Source organism: Rhinolophus sinicus, linkage group LG15, assembly GCF_036562045.2.
Source record: "Rhinolophus sinicus isolate RSC01 linkage group LG15, ASM3656204v1, whole genome shotgun sequence".
Lineage (NCBI taxonomy): Eukaryota > Metazoa > Chordata > Mammalia > Chiroptera > Rhinolophidae > Rhinolophus > Rhinolophus sinicus.
The window spans coordinates 27,324,356-27,341,054 of record NC_133764.1 but is presented as its reverse complement, the minus strand read 5'-3'; the positions used below and the strand labels follow the sequence as shown (position 1 = coordinate 27,341,054).

Here is a 16,699-nt window from a genome sequence, read left to right as displayed (position 1 = left end):
TCCTTACAAAAAAATAAATAAATTAATTAATTAATTAAAAAAAAATTAGGAGTTCTAAAACTATATGAAAAGGGGAAAACAGATATGGGGGCACAATTAATAATCTCTATCACAATCGGTGATTATAAGGGTCAGGAAAAGTAAAGTCCAGCATACATCTGTCAACATTTTTCCTTTCTTAAAGTATTTCCATTGACCACCAAATGATATTTACACATCGATCCCTCTGACCTCTCCAAAGAATCATGCCAATTGTGGATGAGTCATAGGGAAACCCAATTAATATATTAGGTAAAACACAATGAATTGTGAAACTTTTTCCTTACAAAATTCTTTTCAGGGACACTAATCAAGAATAATTTACAATGGAGATTTTGCTTAAAGCTTCTTATATATCCTAAATGTTGCTTTTGAGATACTTACATTCTATGTGCATTCTTTAGTGTATTGTCAGAAAACACACAGCTGATGAACACGTTTCCTCGATGCAAGAGGTTGAAGAGACATCACTATAACAGCAGCTGCAAGAAACCCTACTGTATTCCTGATCTTTCATTTCCCTTTCACATAGAAACCACTCTTCGGTAGCCTAAATGGACTTTTAAATTTTTATTTAACAATATGGTTAACCTTGATCACAAGCATTTAAAACTGCCTTTTTGTGAGCTTTAGTCAAACTTAAACAAATTAGGAATATGTATTTCTAGAAATATATTACAAAACCAAGTAGAAACCATTTTTCGAAACATATCAAATGGCTTACTTGCAAAGTATATGTATTATTTCCTTACATCAGTATGAAAAATGAGTGCACTGCAGTTCCAAGACAATCTGCTTGTAATTGGTCCCAGTGGCTATTAGATGGCTGTTACTCTGGAGTTCAGACTACAGAGCCCAAAAGTTAAAGGATTATAAATATAATTTGACATATAGCTTTTCATTTCATTTTTCACATAAGGTTCTCCATTTTCATCCAGACATTTAGTCATCAGTTACTATGATGTAAATAAAACAGTGGATCTTACAAAGTTTTACCATAAAAGGACTCAGTCTATGTTCACATAATCTTTTTATGATGTCATACACTGTATGGTGTTCAAAAAATCTATATTAGTAAAGAATGTAAGACTCAAAGGCAACGATTATGTTATGAGCGTTCTGTAAAGTACTTCAACCCCACACTGTTGGCGCTCAATAAATTTTAAATCACAAAAAGTGAAGTTACAAATTCTAAAGTCTTATTCTGGCGTGCTATAGGATATAGCACGTGCTATAGGATATAACATTAATCATGTTAATGATTAAGATTTCAATCTCATCTCCCGTGAATAAATGCTGCAAGAGTATTTTCTTGCTTCAGCTTGGTACACATAAAAAGTTTTCTTAGATGCCTGCCAAGTATCCTGTTAGCTGGTTTTTCCCTATGATTCTGATCTATTACTTCGTTCGTTTTTCATGGGAATTTGTGGCTGTGAGTGAACCCAAGAGCCTGTGATCACTTAACTTGGAAAGTGCATCAAAAGTCGACTTTCATTTTGTGGGTAGATATTTGTTTCTTAATCTATCAGCCAAAGTATGTTCTTAACCTTTTAGTAACTGAGCTAACTCACTGTAAACATCTTTCTAGGCCAGGAGAGGTATGTGAATCCTTAAATCGGTGATTCTCAAACTTGAGCAGTCAACAGAATCATCAGGAGGGCTTATTAAAACACAGAATGCTGGGCCCACTCCCAGATTTTCTGAAGCACTAATTCTGGGGTGAGGCCTATGAATTTTCATTCCTAAAAAGTTCCCAAGTGATACGTATGCTGCTAGTCTTGGGACCACAATTTGAGATCCGCTGCTTTAAATAAAAGATGGGTATTTAAATACTCTGCCATTGAGCCTTTATTTTACCAATGTATTCTTCCTATAAACAAAAGCTACAATAAATTGGCAGTCTGTTCTGTAGAGGCTACACAAGTCCTAAAAATCACCAATTAAAACAAAACAAAACAAAACTCTAACTCTTAGTACAGTAATAATGTACTCATTTTGAAAAGGTTACTAAAGTCTAAAGAAAAGCTCTAGGTTCTGAGGCTAACTTTAGTTCCCATAGTTGTCATCATTCTGTTAGATTTGGAAACACACTTATTCTAAAATAATCATTTGTGAAGCAATAACACTTATTCTTTTCACCCAAAGGAGACAGAAAACACAACACAGGAAGCACTGGGCAGCCTTAGGTCAATTCTTTTTGGAAAACACATTTAATTTATTGTTGCACAACTCATACATAGGAGGTGGTTAGAAAGTCAGAAAGGCACTTGAGTCATTTCAACCAGGAATACTTAACAAAGAGAAGTACCTTGAAATCTTGGATGGTCTAGGACTATCTGAAAGGTAAAGAACAACTCTTTCTGTGTCACAACTTGTCAGGAATGTTCAAAGTTTCTCATTACTGTTCACAAACCCTGAGATTGAACATAAAACATCTCCCAAAGAGCTGGGTACAAATAACCTCTTTGGGCAATGTTTTCTGATGCCAAAATACTATTTATTTATTTTTAAATTCTTATTGGGGAATATTGGGGAAGAGTGTGTTTTTCCAGGACCCATCGGCTCCAAGTCAAGTTGTTGTTTTCAATCTAGTTATGGAGGGTGCAGCTCACTGGCCCATGTGGGAATCGAACCAGCAATCTGGGTGTTATGAGCACTGCACTCTAACCAACTGAGCCAACCGGCTGCCCTGCCAAAATACTACTTAGATGTTCACCCTACCTGATGCCAAAATTGACTGCTATGTGCTCTGTCCTGAGCACAGGTGCAGGTTCTCCCCACAGACAGACAAGCAGTACTGGGCTTAATGGCCCACGAACCTCATTTCAGAAGCTCAGACAAGATTCCTACTGATGTTTTCATCCTTTGGATACATGTTCTTCTTCCTTTGATAAGAGTCTCTTCACATAAGCCATCTTATCTGAAGTCCAGCTACTACTCTAATGGACTCTTGTCTCAGTAGCCAAAGGTTATAGTTAGGTTCTAAACTTCTTGGATTCCTTATCAGCCCTCCCCCTGCCCCATTTATCCCGCCATGACGTTACCATCCTCTATAGTAAAGGGTAATCCATGGAGAGACAGGCCTCGGTCATTTGCCTCATTCCTAATCCTCAAGGTCAATACCTGGATACAGAATACACATTTCAGCTACTTCTTTTGGATTCCTCTTCCCTAATATGTGGGTGCAAATGTGTGCAAAGTGAACTAAGAAATAAGAACGAAGTGGAGCGTAAGTGCTACATCAGGAGCTGTCACTGCTAACAAAAGTCAGAGAAGGGACTCTAAGAGAGGATAGAATGAGGCTTTTTCACTGAGAAAAGTGCTATGGAATGACATCTGCTCTTGCCGAAGCCAGGTCTCTCCAATCTCCCAACTAAAAGGCAAACAGTATCGACCTCCCACAGAATCTTCACCACGTGTTTGATGTCACAGTAAGTCCCAGCATCTTAGAATGGTGACACTGAAAGAGACCTTCTAGACTGGCTGGTCCAAACCTATCATTTTCCAAACTAGAAAACTGAGCCTCAGGGAGAAGAAAGTGACTTGCCTCAATTAAGCTTAAAGATTCGTTAGCTGTAACACTGAGGCCAGGACCTAGTTTATAGATTTTCTGATCATCAGACCACTGTTTATAAGCCCTTCCCTTTTTCTTGGGGGGTGAGAGTGGTTGTTAAATGTTGAACAAATGTAAACACCAGTGGAGCATCTGCTATTGCTAGAAAAAACGAAGAGCCAGTTTCCCTCCTCCTCAGGAAAAGTCCAGTGCGTCGATGCGTCCCTCCCCACAGGCTTGCAGGATGAGGGAGCCCTTACAGATCCAGCAACTGGGCAGTGACTTGTTACGACTGATGCCAAGAGGCGCTGTCTGTATCCAGCCCAAGTCTGTGTGGCTTTTTCTACTCTCCTTCCTTGTCATCAAATAAAATTACAAATATAATACAAGTATTTTTATATACATGTTTCTTTAGTTTAAGCAAGCCTCATCATGGTTTCAGGTGCCCCAGTGAGAAAAATAAAATAAGATTGCACTTGTGGCCTCTCAGAGTAACGACTGAGTGAAAATGAGGTTGCCCAGCCCACAGAATAGGCCACACATGCTGATGCAACTGGCCCATCATTCCACCCTGGTACTTATTCCCAGCAGACTCGGAGACCCGTGGGAATGACTCCATCACAAGACACCCCAGAGGTAGATTAATGCAATCAGCCCCGTGGATAGATATAGCACATAGAAGCACAGGGTAGGGGGTGTGGAGGTGTCTTGGACAAGGGGCAGGAGGCCTGAGGGTGGGCCAGACCTCAGGCTCTAACCATAGCACCCTCCTGGGGAGGAAAATCTTTTGGTCATGAGAGAAAGCCCCAGGACGTAGGAAACATCTACAGCAGTGAGAGTGTGGAAGTAGGAGGTAAGAGGTGGTGCTGGCCTAAGGGTAAAACACACCTCAATGAACCTCTAGCGTGGAGCTGCCAATGGGGCAAATCTGAAGGGTTATGATTATTAACTGGGGGACCCTGGCACATTCCCCCAGGTCATGCGTGACCCCTGAGTGGCCCTGCCATCCTCTCCTCCAACAGATCAAAGAATTAAGCAGTAAGGACTCCCTTTATGAGAGAACCATGCTGGATTGAGGTGATGGCAAAAGGGACAGGCTCTGGTGGTTCAGCTCTCCCCTTCAGCTTGAGGGAAGGGAAAGGACATAGATGTACAGGTAACACGACAAGGCTGCAGAGCTGAGCAGTTCCTACTAGAGCGGCAGAGAGTCGGGCCCAACCACCGTAAACTCAGAGTCGAGTCATGGTCCCTTTCTCTGGAATGACAGGCCTCAGCCCTGCCCTTCTCTTCAGGGAGAATGGTCCGAGAAGGAAAGCTGGCTTCTCACTGAGGTAATAAAGAACACCCGCTCAGCTACGTAGGTCACTCACATGAAGCAGGAAGAATCTGAGGCATTCTGAGAACAAAAGCCGAGGAGCTCTGCTTATCTGGGACACGCGGCGAGTTTTAAATTACACATTCCCCCCCAGGCAGCACACTCACACGCACACACGTCCACACACTGACAGTCTCCCACCCCACCCCATTCCAAGCCCCAAATCCCACCCCACAGATATTGTCCCCTGTAAACACGACTGCAGAGATGCCCACAATCCTGGGACAGTCTGAGAGTGATCTGAGGATGACTGCTTGTCATTAAGTGCCCCGGTAGGTGATGTTGGTGAAAGTGGATGTGGCCTCTTTATACAGTGGATTGTTGGCCTGCGGAGAGAACAGAAAAGTGTCAGACAGTGAATCCTCAATTCTTCCCTACCCTCACGGCTTACGTTTCATCTGAGAAGTCTGTCCAAGACACCCTTCTCTGGGATATACCATTGACACACAGCTTAATGCTCACTGCACTCACACATTCACTCTTAAGATGGGAATGGATAGGAAAGAAGAGGACAGAGAAGGTGGAATGCCATCCTGCCACTATTTCTAAGGGGTTAAATTCAGCCCATCACTTTTTGGTGATCCCAAAACATTTCAGGATAGCTTTTAGCCCTCATCTTCTATTTCCTCCCTCTCTCTCACACTCTCTTTTTTCCCCTTCTCCCCTTTTCCCTTTATTGTGACCATGCTGGGGGATGTGGGCAGGGAAGAGAAATGTACGAAGCAATGGTGGGAACATATAAGACAGCTGTTGCTCAAAGAATTCTGAATAAGTTCTCATCTCATCCCTTCAAGCACTACCCACAAACCGTCATGTTATGAGAAAAAAATAAGACCCTCATTAGGTTTCCCAACTTATTTTCTAATAAAAAGTGACAAATCCATAAGGTCTGGTAGTGGTAGCTTCAAGAAACACCATGTATTCTCATGCACCTCTGAGGTTCAAGATTTCTATGTTATCTGAACAGGAACATCTGTTTCTTGGACCGTTGGGTACAAAGGCTTGAGGTCACCATCAAATGGGAACATACTTACAGCCTAAACTTGGGCAGTCAGGGAGTCAAATGGCTATTTGGAAGGCCCAGAAAAAAGTCTAAATGTAGAAGATGAGTCAAAGGAGAATAGAGTAAAATTAAGTGCATAGAAGTTTCTCAAAAAATGCTTGTCTGGATAAACTGCAGGGAGCACAAACATGGTGTTTGATTTAAAAGCTATCATCATCATTTGAGGCAAAAGAAGAGAATGAGATGGAATGACATTCCTGCCACTATTTCTAAGAGGCTGACCCAAAAAGGAATGCCCTCCCACTTCTCTGTGCTCAGTTTCTTTATCTCTAAAATGGATATAATAATGCTGCCTACCACATAGGGTTGTTATGGAGATGAAATAATTTAATTCATAAAAAGCACATAGAATAGTTTGTGGTACATGGTGAATCCTCAGTAGATACTAGCTATTATCCCATTTTTTCTGTTTGTGTTTAATGAATGCTTTAAACTTTATTAGAATATAATGTATTATATGTTCTCAATGTAGGATTCTCAAGCGTGTTCTGTCTCCCTCAATGGAAGAATGTTTCCTTTTCATCTCTTCACAGTGTTCAGAGCAGAGTTGGACCCTATTGCTCAGTCAGTGTGGCCCGTGGTCACTGGATGGTAGAGAGAGAATCATGTGATTTCCAGGAAGCGTGAGGACAGTGGGAAGGTTGGACTCTCTCCCCATTTCCAGAACAGAGGCTAACTGGAAAACTAGAGCGAACCTAAAACTTATTGAACCTGTTCACCATAACCAGCTGCTGTGTCCACTTCAGGCTCCTGAACCAATGGCTTAAGAAAATGCCCAGCCCAACCCAGCCCAACCCAGCCCAGTCTCTTACTGTGTCCCATTTTGCTCTGGCTCGCTCTTCCTCAAATTTCGCAAACTCCTTCCTGTCATGGATGGTGATGAGGAGCTTCCAGATGAGCAGAGTAGCAAGGCCGATCAGCAGAATCGCCCCCATCACTGAAAGCAGGACCACCAGGATGTCGGGGCCCTTGGGACATTCTGTCAGGAGAGAGCACAGAGCAGGGTGGCTGTGAATGGAGCAAGAATCACTTGAACTGGCTACAAATAAGATCGTCTTGACAAAGTATCAGGTTGGTGCAAAAGTAATTGCGATTTAAGAGGTTAAAAATTGCGAAAACCACCATTACTTTTGCACCAACCTAATAATAAAGTACTAGAGAATTCTCTGAAGGAAACAGGTCTTACAAAATAAATCAACTAATTTCTAAAAGAGGGGCGCAATCTCTAGGATAGCAATAATCTGTCCTGAGTAGTTTAAATCAGAGGTTGTGAGCTGGTCACCCACAGGCAGAATCTAGCCTTCTCAGTGTGGGTTCGCATGGGTCTTTATTAAAAATTTCATTTTATTGGCAAGACTGAATAATCAAGAGATTCTCCCCCCTCAAATTTCAGGTTCTTCTTCTTAAAAAGAAAATCAAAAGATCTAGGAACACTGACTCTATTATGTATTCTTCCAGGTCAGCAACTGGCTAAAGCTGAGGAATAGCTGCCCCTTTTAGATGGGACACATTGTCTAGTTGGCCAGAGTCCTGGCCACTTTCTTTTCTCCACTGAATGGAGGCAAAGTGTGACTTGTCACTGAGTCTGTGCTACTAGATAGATTCTGTGCTCTAGAGCCAAACTGCCTGGGGCTGAATCCTGGCTTCCCACTGACTTTGCCATGTGACTTTTGATAAATTATTTAACCTTTCTCCGTGTCTGTTTCCTGTTTCTCCATCTTTAAAATGGAGAAAGTAAGAGCACTGAAGCACTGACTTTGGAAACTTATTATGAGGAATAATTAAAGAATTTAAAGAACTCAAGAACTGTGCCTGGCATAGAGTCAATGCTCAAAAAATATCAGCTACCATTATTACTGGTGCTTTTGTTATACCTGTTTTCACTAATTTATTTACCTAGTTCCTAGTAGGTATTTGAGCTTGCTACCCTGGTTCAGATATTTACATTCCTGAGAGCTGGGAACCTAATGACCTTCTTAGTATACTTAGAGACCAGGCGGCCTGCCAACCAAGACAATGTTTTGGGTTCCTTCCCAAAATATTTAGTCATCTCAAATCCTAACCCAATTGAGAGCCGACTTCCTGTTCAACTCCAGTCAACAACCAACACAGACAGAGGTGCGTCACCCCTCTGAGGGCCAACATAAGTATGCTCAGCAGACCTCTGCTCCCCATAAACCACAAGTGTCTGATGGGTGAGCTCACTCCGGTATTATAACTTCTCAGGTATTATGTAATTAGGTGTTTGTATATATATGAGTATTAATGGTCCAGAGAGGAGGTCACACCTACTTCTACACTGTCTCCCACCTTCTTGTCTAAACATACATCCTACCCTCACTATGCACTACCAAAAACAACCACCACCACAAACCCAAGCTGGCATTTCCCCAAGCCACCAAATTACAACCTGTCTATAATTAAAAGAGCGTCTGGAGAGAGGCTATGAGGTTCCAGTGTCTGAGTTCCCAGGAGTGAAGGGCCCCAGTTCTTCTGGGAAAAGCAACCATGAATTCTCTGAAAGACTGAGACAGGGCTGACCCTCAAATCTCAAAGCCAAATCTCTTCAGTTCTGCATGTCAGCATGGGCAGGACAGTAGAATGCCAGGAGGTCTTGGGGAGCTGGGCTGGGGGAATCTGTTAACCATCTGTCCTGAACGGGGTAGACAGCAGGCTTCCTGGAGACGAGATCACGTGGTCTCCGGGGAGCCATCACAGCCATAGTGATGAGGACCCATGGCAGGATCAGGAAAGACTGGGGAGGGTTAGCAGACTTGACAAACAAAAGCATGGGAAATCCAGTTAAATATGAATTTCAGATAAACAATGACTAACTTTTCAGCATAAGTATGCACCAAATATTGCATGGGACATACTGTATTTTATCAGGCAACCCTATCTGGGAGTGATGAGGGCCCAGTGCAGAGCAAACACCACTCAGCCAATGCCAGCCCCTTTGGCAGTGCCCTCTTTGCTGCCCTGTAGTGGCTTAGCCCTCCAAAGAGAGCCTATGCAAGGGCATGAGTTAGGGAAGAGAATGAAAATAATCTCTTCCTATATTCCAGCACCTCAGATGTTACATTCTACTCAAAGCCAGAGCCCCTGAAAAGGATTGGGGGCTGGAGAGTGAGAAGAGAGGCAGATCTTGGAATTCCAGGGCAACAATACAGGAAATATGGGTCTGGGGTCTCATCTCCTAATGTGGAGGAAAAGGCCTACTGTCAGAGAGCCAGAAGTTTCCCCACCCCTGGGCGTTATTTGTACCATCCCAGGTTATCATCATCTTCATTCCCCATGACTCCAGGGAGTAGATTCCAGTCTCAGGATACCCAGCCAAAAGATTTTGATACAGCAGGAGCACCAGCAAGCATTATTGCAGCACCGGGATAAAGTAATGTTAAGGCCAAAAGCAAGAACATACTGCTCTTCCAAAATGAGAAGGGAAAAGGGACAGAGAGGATGGGTGTGAAAAACCTGTGAAATGTGTTAACACAGGTCGATGGGAAAGTGTGAGGAAGGCATGGCCCGATAATCCACATCTGTTCACAGATACATACCCAGACTCTTCCCTCTGCCCTTCCCCGTGTCAGCTTTCCCTGGAGTCACTAACTAAAACTAAGGTGATGCCCTTTCTTTTCCTTCCTTTTCCCTTTTGAAGGTTGAGAGTTTTGGGAAAGGCTGATGAACAATATATCAGATGGGGGCACATTGCTCTCCCTGTCACCCTGGGTGACGCAGATGTAACAGCCCTTTTCCCACCTTCATTCCCTTCCTTCTCCAAGCAGCCAAAACTCTCCCAACAGATACCAGATATATATAAACCTGCCTGTCTCCTAGGAATAGTCAGTCCTGTTAATTCATTCAAATGCCATTTATGAAGTATCTTCCTGCAGATGACTGAGCCAAGGATGGGGATATAACAATTGATAAGACAGACAGTTCATGTGTTCATGGACCTTATAATCTACTGAGGGAGACAGGTGATCAAAGGAATTTAAAGGTGTGATCGAGGCCCTTGTAAGGGAAGCACAGAATCAAACAGGAGCGCCCAACGAGTCAGTAGAATGGCGGCTGGAAGAGGTCTGAGAAGGTTCACGGGGGAAGTGATGTGTCTAAAGCAAAGGGAGGCACTCAAATATTGGGGTACATCACAATTACCAAGAGCACTCATAAAGAACACAGAGGCAAAGTTTTGTGGGTATAGGACAGGGCTCAGGACTCTGGATTTTTTTTAAAAAGGAAACATACTAAAGTTTGAGAACCACTGCCCTGAAGCTTGCCACTGGTTTTTGCAAATAGAGCCAGACCCCTTCTTTGATTAGGTTGGTGCAAAAGTAATAGCGGTTTAAAAGGCTAAAAATAATTGCAAAAACCGCAATTACTTTGCACCAACCTAATTCATATGGTCTACGGCTGCTTTCCTGCTATCATGGCAGATTTGAGAAGTCAGTCACAGCAGAGACCATAGGGCCCAGAAAACTAAAAATATTTAACATCTGGCCCTTTGCAGAAAGTTTGCTGGCCCCTGGTCTAAAGAATGATTTGAAGAAATCCCTATAGCTGTAAAGAATGTCAAGCCTCTGCCTTCGGAGATGGTTCCTTCCGTCCCATAAGATCTGGTCCACCTCGCACGGCCTTTACCCCTGCAGTGTCCTGATGGATACACGCGCCTGTCTCCTCCGTGGTCTGCGAGTGCCACGTCAGCCTGATGTACTGTTATATTCCTTGCCCAGTGCCTAATATATAATAACTATTCAAAAATAATTTCTAATGACTCATAGCTTGACCTGTTGTTTAAGGGAAAGGAAAGAGATGAAGGTGGCAAGGAAAAGCAAGCAGATGTACTGTGGCTGGTCTGCGTGTGATGGCACGAGCTCCTCCTGCATCCAGGGGGCTGGGAGAGCGAGCACTGTATTTTCAGTGTTCAAGGCAGCCTGGGGTGGGTGCCTCACACCCTCCGCCACATCTCGTGGTGAACCTGCTAAGGTAAGCCTCTCCAACCATCAGGCCTTCCTCTGAAGCAGCAAGTTGGTTGCTCTTGGCAACCATGTGACTTTTAGTAGAGCAGAATGCCTTGTGCTAAAAAGTCCTAGAATTTAAATTCCTTACTTCTTAATATTATCACCTCACAAAATGCCATGATATACATTTTGTTCTCTCATGGGATTCACATCAACCTTCTTCCTCTCCTTACCCACCATCTTGTTTTTCTATCTCCTCAATTAGCAAATCGCTTTCTTGCTAATATTTGTATTTGTAGAACCCCCACTCCCAGATGACAGGACCTACCTTATCACTTGTAAAGTCAGGCTTAACCTGGCTGTTCTGTTTAAGAGACATGATGGATGGAAATTACTGCCTAAGATGGTTCTCCCTCTCCCTGGGGGCAGGGCCAGGGGCCCTTGGGGTTCACTGACCTGGCTCTTCTACCACATACAGGATGGATTTTCCGCTGGAGTCTTCATAGTACTGGAATCTGATGACACAGTCATCTTCATTCTTGTATGTACAATTCACTGCATCCTTGCCAGTGTCCTCTGGGAGAGGGAGAAAGATGGGAGAATGAAGAATGGGTCAATTCCTGGAAGATCGGGCCACCCTCAAACCCCAGTCACGAGATTACTGGGAAACTCTGCAACAGGAAACCGTATGTTTGACATTAGGCAAGATGCCTGAATATGAGATGGCTGTTGTGTCTGGCAGTTGCCTCCAAATGACCCTGACGGATATATTTTGTCCCTCACAGGCCCTTTTTGATTCTTATTCCTTCCTCTGGAAGAGACATGACATAACAGTATTAATCTGATTCAAAGCCTGGCTCTACCACCTACCAGCTGCGTGGTCTCTGGTAAGTTACTTGACCTCATCAAGTCCCTCTTTCTTCATCTATAAAAGGAAAATAATGCCCTCATCTCACAGGGTTGGTTGAGAATTAGATGGCATAAACAGTGGGTGTTCCCTTCCCTCTCTTTCCTTTCTCTGCTTGCTCAATGACTCGCAATAGTTTGTTTCCTCAGCCCTATAGTGCCTCCATTTCTGCTTCTGATCCAGTGGTCCTTTCCAGGGCCATCCTCTCTTCTCTGACTCCCATCATGTTTTATAGGCTTCATCCCTTCTCTTTCAGAACCTTCTGACAGCGAAACTATCGGTTACCCTTCACTAGCTGCACTATGCCCTACACTGATGGAATTGATAGGTAAAACTGTCACACGTTGAGATTAAGCCAACGTGCCAGGGTCGTACAGCAAATCATGATGGAGCAGGACTAGCTCATGAGTCTCGAAGCACAGCCTACAGACTTCAATTCAATAAGCCTTCAGTAAACCAGTATTCCACTGTGTTTCCCAGAAAATAAGACCTTGCCGGACAATCAGCTCTAATGCGTCTTTTGGAACAAAAATTAATATAAGACCCGGTTTTCTGTTATATTATATAAGACCGGGTCTTATATTAATTTTTACTCCAAAAGACGCATTAGGGCTGATTGTCCGACTAGGTCTTATTTTCAGAAAAACAAGGTAGTACCATGGAAAGAGAAAGAATTTCAGAATTTGGTTTTAATCCTAACTCACCACTAATTTGCTTGGACAAGTTTCTTAACTTTCCTGAGATTCAATTTCTTCATACTCAAAATGAAGATAACAATAGTACTATAGTTCTACTTTATTAGATTATTGGGAAAACAATAAGATAATGTGCATGAAAAGACACTTTTATAACTTTTATAAGTTATAAAATTCCATATAAATAAGCATTTATTTGTATGATTATGGTGGGAGTGGGGGATTGTTGTAGGAATACTTATCAACTAACTTATAATACCCATCTGGTCTAGATAATAAAAATTTCACATCTCATCAGCCTTTTCTCCATGAACTAATCATAGAAAGCACCGTTTCCTCCAGAGGAAAATTTGTCTCTTCAAACTCAGTCCCCAAACTGCTATCCTCACCCCAGTCCCACTTCTGATATTTCCAAAGGGTCCAGAGATCTGACTCTCTTCCATAACACCCCGACCCAGAAGCTGACTGACTGGCTGTGTCTTACTGTAATTCTCACTGAAAATGTTTCCTGCCTTCGTGGGAGGTTAATATCTCCTGAGAGAATGCCATGTCCCAGGCACCACTCAATGCCTACCTAGCCCAGATAACCACATCAGATGTGCTGACAGCAGCAAAGATCATCTCCTTTGAAGTCCAGATGAAGTACAAACCAGAATTGTAGGCGGTTTGCTCCCCACTGTATTTCTGTCTTCCTCCACAAGGGGCTCCAGAGAGCCCAAAAGGCTTCGGGATAATGATACTGGCTACAATGCCATAAGGATGAAGGTTTCCCTGGGCATTCTTAGTGAAGTAAACTTAGTAAATGCTTACTAGCTTACTAAGCCAAGACTGTCATGAGCAAATACTTTCCCACTCTGCACCTCAGTTTCTTCATCTGTAAAACGGGGTACATTCTCTTCCTTTCCTTGAGGAGGTCAAGTTAGGGTTGCCTGGTTTATAGATACTTTCAAAGTTATTTGCAGGATCTTGCTGAGTCTGTGGGCTCTGGGAAACAGAAGGAGGAGGGTCTGTTGAACAGATTAGAGGTGCAGGGGGACTCTCGGGGAACCCAGCGTCTTCTACTAAGTGCTTACTGTACATCGGGCCTGTACAACATTCCTCTGAGGTCAGAATAACTTCCATTTTACAGATGAGACGTGGACAGTTTCTGAGATTAAATTGGAAAAACTCAGAATCTGGGTGTGTGCAACTCTATGGCACGCTGAACTTACTAAGTTCCTTTACAGGCTCAATCTCATCACGACAGTAACGGTTGCAGGTGTTTTCCTTGACTAGGGTTCCGCGCTCAAACTTCTTACATTCTACACACTCCCTAAGGAAAGAGAACACAGGGATTAAGGCGAGGGAAGAGCAACCCTGGGAGTGTTTCAGTCTGGCTCTGACCTCCATACACCCAGAGAGCTACTCCACCTCAGAAAACAAACGCAACCAGAAACATCACTGAGACAATCCTGGGGGCCCAGAGAGTCAAGTCTGGAGTTCAGGGGTGGGAGTGCTCTCCTCACCCGTAGGCAGGGCCTGGCAGGCAGAGGCCTCCAGGTAACGTCATTCAATTTCTTCATGTCCCATCTGAGACTGTGACAGGAAGGTGAAGCCTATACCACTTCTGGAAGCCTTAAATCAGAACAGCTCACATAGTTTGGGGGCCCAGTGCAAAATGAAAATGCCAGCTCCCTTGTTCAAAAATTACTAAGAATTCCAAGACAGGGACAGCAGAGCATTAAACCAAGTGTGGGGCTCTTCTAAGCATGGGGTCCTGTACAGACGCACGAGTCTCACGTCTGTGAATCCAGCGCTGCTTAACGTGGACAGAGTAATGGCAGTGCCACAGACTTGGGCTGACAGGGGCTTCCTCGGCCCCCCAAATGAGTCACGTTTGTACCGGTGAATATCTCTTTTTCACAACTCCAGCCATTCATAACTCCAGCCCCACAACTCCCACAGAATTAGATCAGCACTGGGATATTCCCAGAAGTTACCTGGTGTATGTAGCCTTCCTCCTAACTCCCCTAGGATCCTAACCCTAGGGGCGGGGTTTCTCCAGCTGGAGTCCAGCTGATACAACTCTGGCCCCTTCGCAGCTGGCTCTGCTTCCATCTTTCCCCAGAGTTTTCAGTGAAAGAGGAAAGCCAGCCACGTGGCTGGAGCAGGCTCCTCTCCCTAAAGCTTTGGTGAGTAAGAGACTGAACCTGAAAAGTTGGGGGTTCTAGTCTGGGGGACCCTCTCCATCCCCCACCCAGACACCCAACTCTCTCCAACTCACTTCTCTGCCTACTCACTTCTTAAAGGTGCAGGCATCAGGGCAGGTGGGACACTTCTCACAGGTGTTCCCATAGGAGCCCGGCTGGATGCAAACACAGCTGCCGCATTCACACTTGCCCCGGCCGCTGCACAGCAGCCCGTTACTGGACAAGCAGGTGTCGGTGCGAGTGGTACAGTTGCAGTAGTAGCCTGTCCAGTCGGAGTCACACAGGCAGTCCCCACAGCTGCACTGGCCATGGCCTGAAAATACAGCCCGTGGGGGCAGACGAGCTGGTGAGGGCCCCATCCCATGACAGCAGCTCAAACCGCTTTCCAGTTTCACATCTCATCACCCTCCTCACATTGCCACACATCAGCCACCACACTGAACGGTTCGCCATCTTCTATCCTTCTATCTTCATGCTTCTATCACGCTGTTCCCTCTGCCTGGATGCCTTGTCCTCCTCTGACCACTAGCAACCAAACTCCCCACTCACCCTTTAAGGCTCAGCTCAGATGTTCCTTCCTCTCTGTGACTTTTTCTGACCTCCCCAGGTCAAATCAACTGTGCTCATGTGCTCTCCCAGCACATACATGCATATGTATCTCTACGTATTTCAGCCTTTATGTTCAACCCATTTGCTTGCCTGTTTCTCTTTCTAGATTGTGATCTCCTTGATGGGAGAGCACATCACATATTGTATTCCATTTTGCATCAATAATGTTAGCACATCATCTGACACAGAAAAGGCATGCAATTAATGTTTGTTTATCCATTCACTCAACAAATTTTTATCGAGCTCATACCACACTCCGGGCACTGGAGATTCAGCAGTGAACAAGACAGGCATGGAGGTTACATCCTAGTTAAGTTCCTGGAAAACACACACATTCACCAATGTGTGCCCTGTGTTGTATTAACTATTACTGCAAAGAGCCATTGGCCCGACTAGAAAAGAACTATTCACTTTACTACATCAGTGTAGGAATGGGAGGGAGAGACTGAGGTTGGGGGTTACATTGCTTAAATGCAGGCATTAACTCCCAATGCTATATTCCCCTAATATTCACTTAATGAGGCTTTTAATCTTGGCTCCTTGTGGGGACAGAGCGAGGAGTGCAGTTTCCAGGCTCTCGGCCTCACGTGGAAAGGTGCTCACTCAGGTACTAAATGGCCATCAACTGTGATTGGATGGCCATCAGCTGTGGCTAGTTGGTCATCAGCTGTAACCAGTGAGCCATTGGCCACTAATATAACTGCTGTGGCTACGCTAGCAGAAAAAATGGGGGCCTAGCAAGAAGATGGTGGCTGAACCTGCAAGCGGCGCAGTGAGGGTTGCGAATTGTGTGGCTCCTGCTTCCTGTGTCTCCAACCCAGCTGCCAGAGAGAATATAGTAGTATGACTCCCCTACCTATGGCTTCGTGGGTGTTCCTTTTTGGCTTCACCATGTCCTGCGTTCTTATGTGGGGAGCGGGACCAGAGACTCTGCATGACACCCTGCACAACAGAAGCCAAGGAAGTCTGACTGTGCCCAGAAGTACTGGTGGTGCCCTGAGAAACCCTGGCTGTGTCCGGGAAGACAGGCGGTACCCTAAGAAGTCCAGGAAGTCTGGCCGTGCCCAGAAGTACTGGTGGTGCCCTGAGAAACCCTGGCTGTGTCCGGGGAGACAGGTGGTACCCTAAGAAGCCCAGGAAGTCTGGCCGTGCCCAGAAGCACTGGTGGTGCCCTGAGAAACCCTGGCTGTGTCCAGAGAGCCTAGCTGTGCCCAGGATATTGCATTCACCTTGAGGCTCCTTGCACAGGGACCCTCGCGGAAGACGCTTGTCGTGTAGTTTGTGAGGCGAGACCCTGTATGGGTGGAG

The 16,699-nt window shown here is 44.5% G+C and overlaps 1 protein-coding gene across 1 annotated transcript in view; it reads right to left on the bottom strand.

Moving 5' to 3' along the window:
* Window positions 1-2,226: 2,226 nt before the first annotated feature.
* Window positions 2,227-16,699, bottom strand: part of ITGB3 (integrin subunit beta 3) — a 47,913-nt gene continuing 33,440 nt past the window's right edge. Inside the window, exons 11-15 of the mRNA XM_019733055.2 lie at window positions 14,873-15,095; window positions 13,805-13,905; window positions 11,448-11,567; window positions 6,843-7,009; window positions 2,227-5,293 (exon numbers count right to left, since the gene is read on the bottom strand). Coding sequence (XP_019588614.1) covers window positions 5,228-5,293; window positions 6,843-7,009; window positions 11,448-11,567; window positions 13,805-13,905; window positions 14,873-15,095 — 677 coding nt within the window. The 3' untranslated portion in view covers window positions 2,227-5,227. The remainder of the gene's footprint in view (window positions 5,294-6,842; window positions 7,010-11,447; window positions 11,568-13,804; window positions 13,906-14,872; window positions 15,096-16,699) is intronic.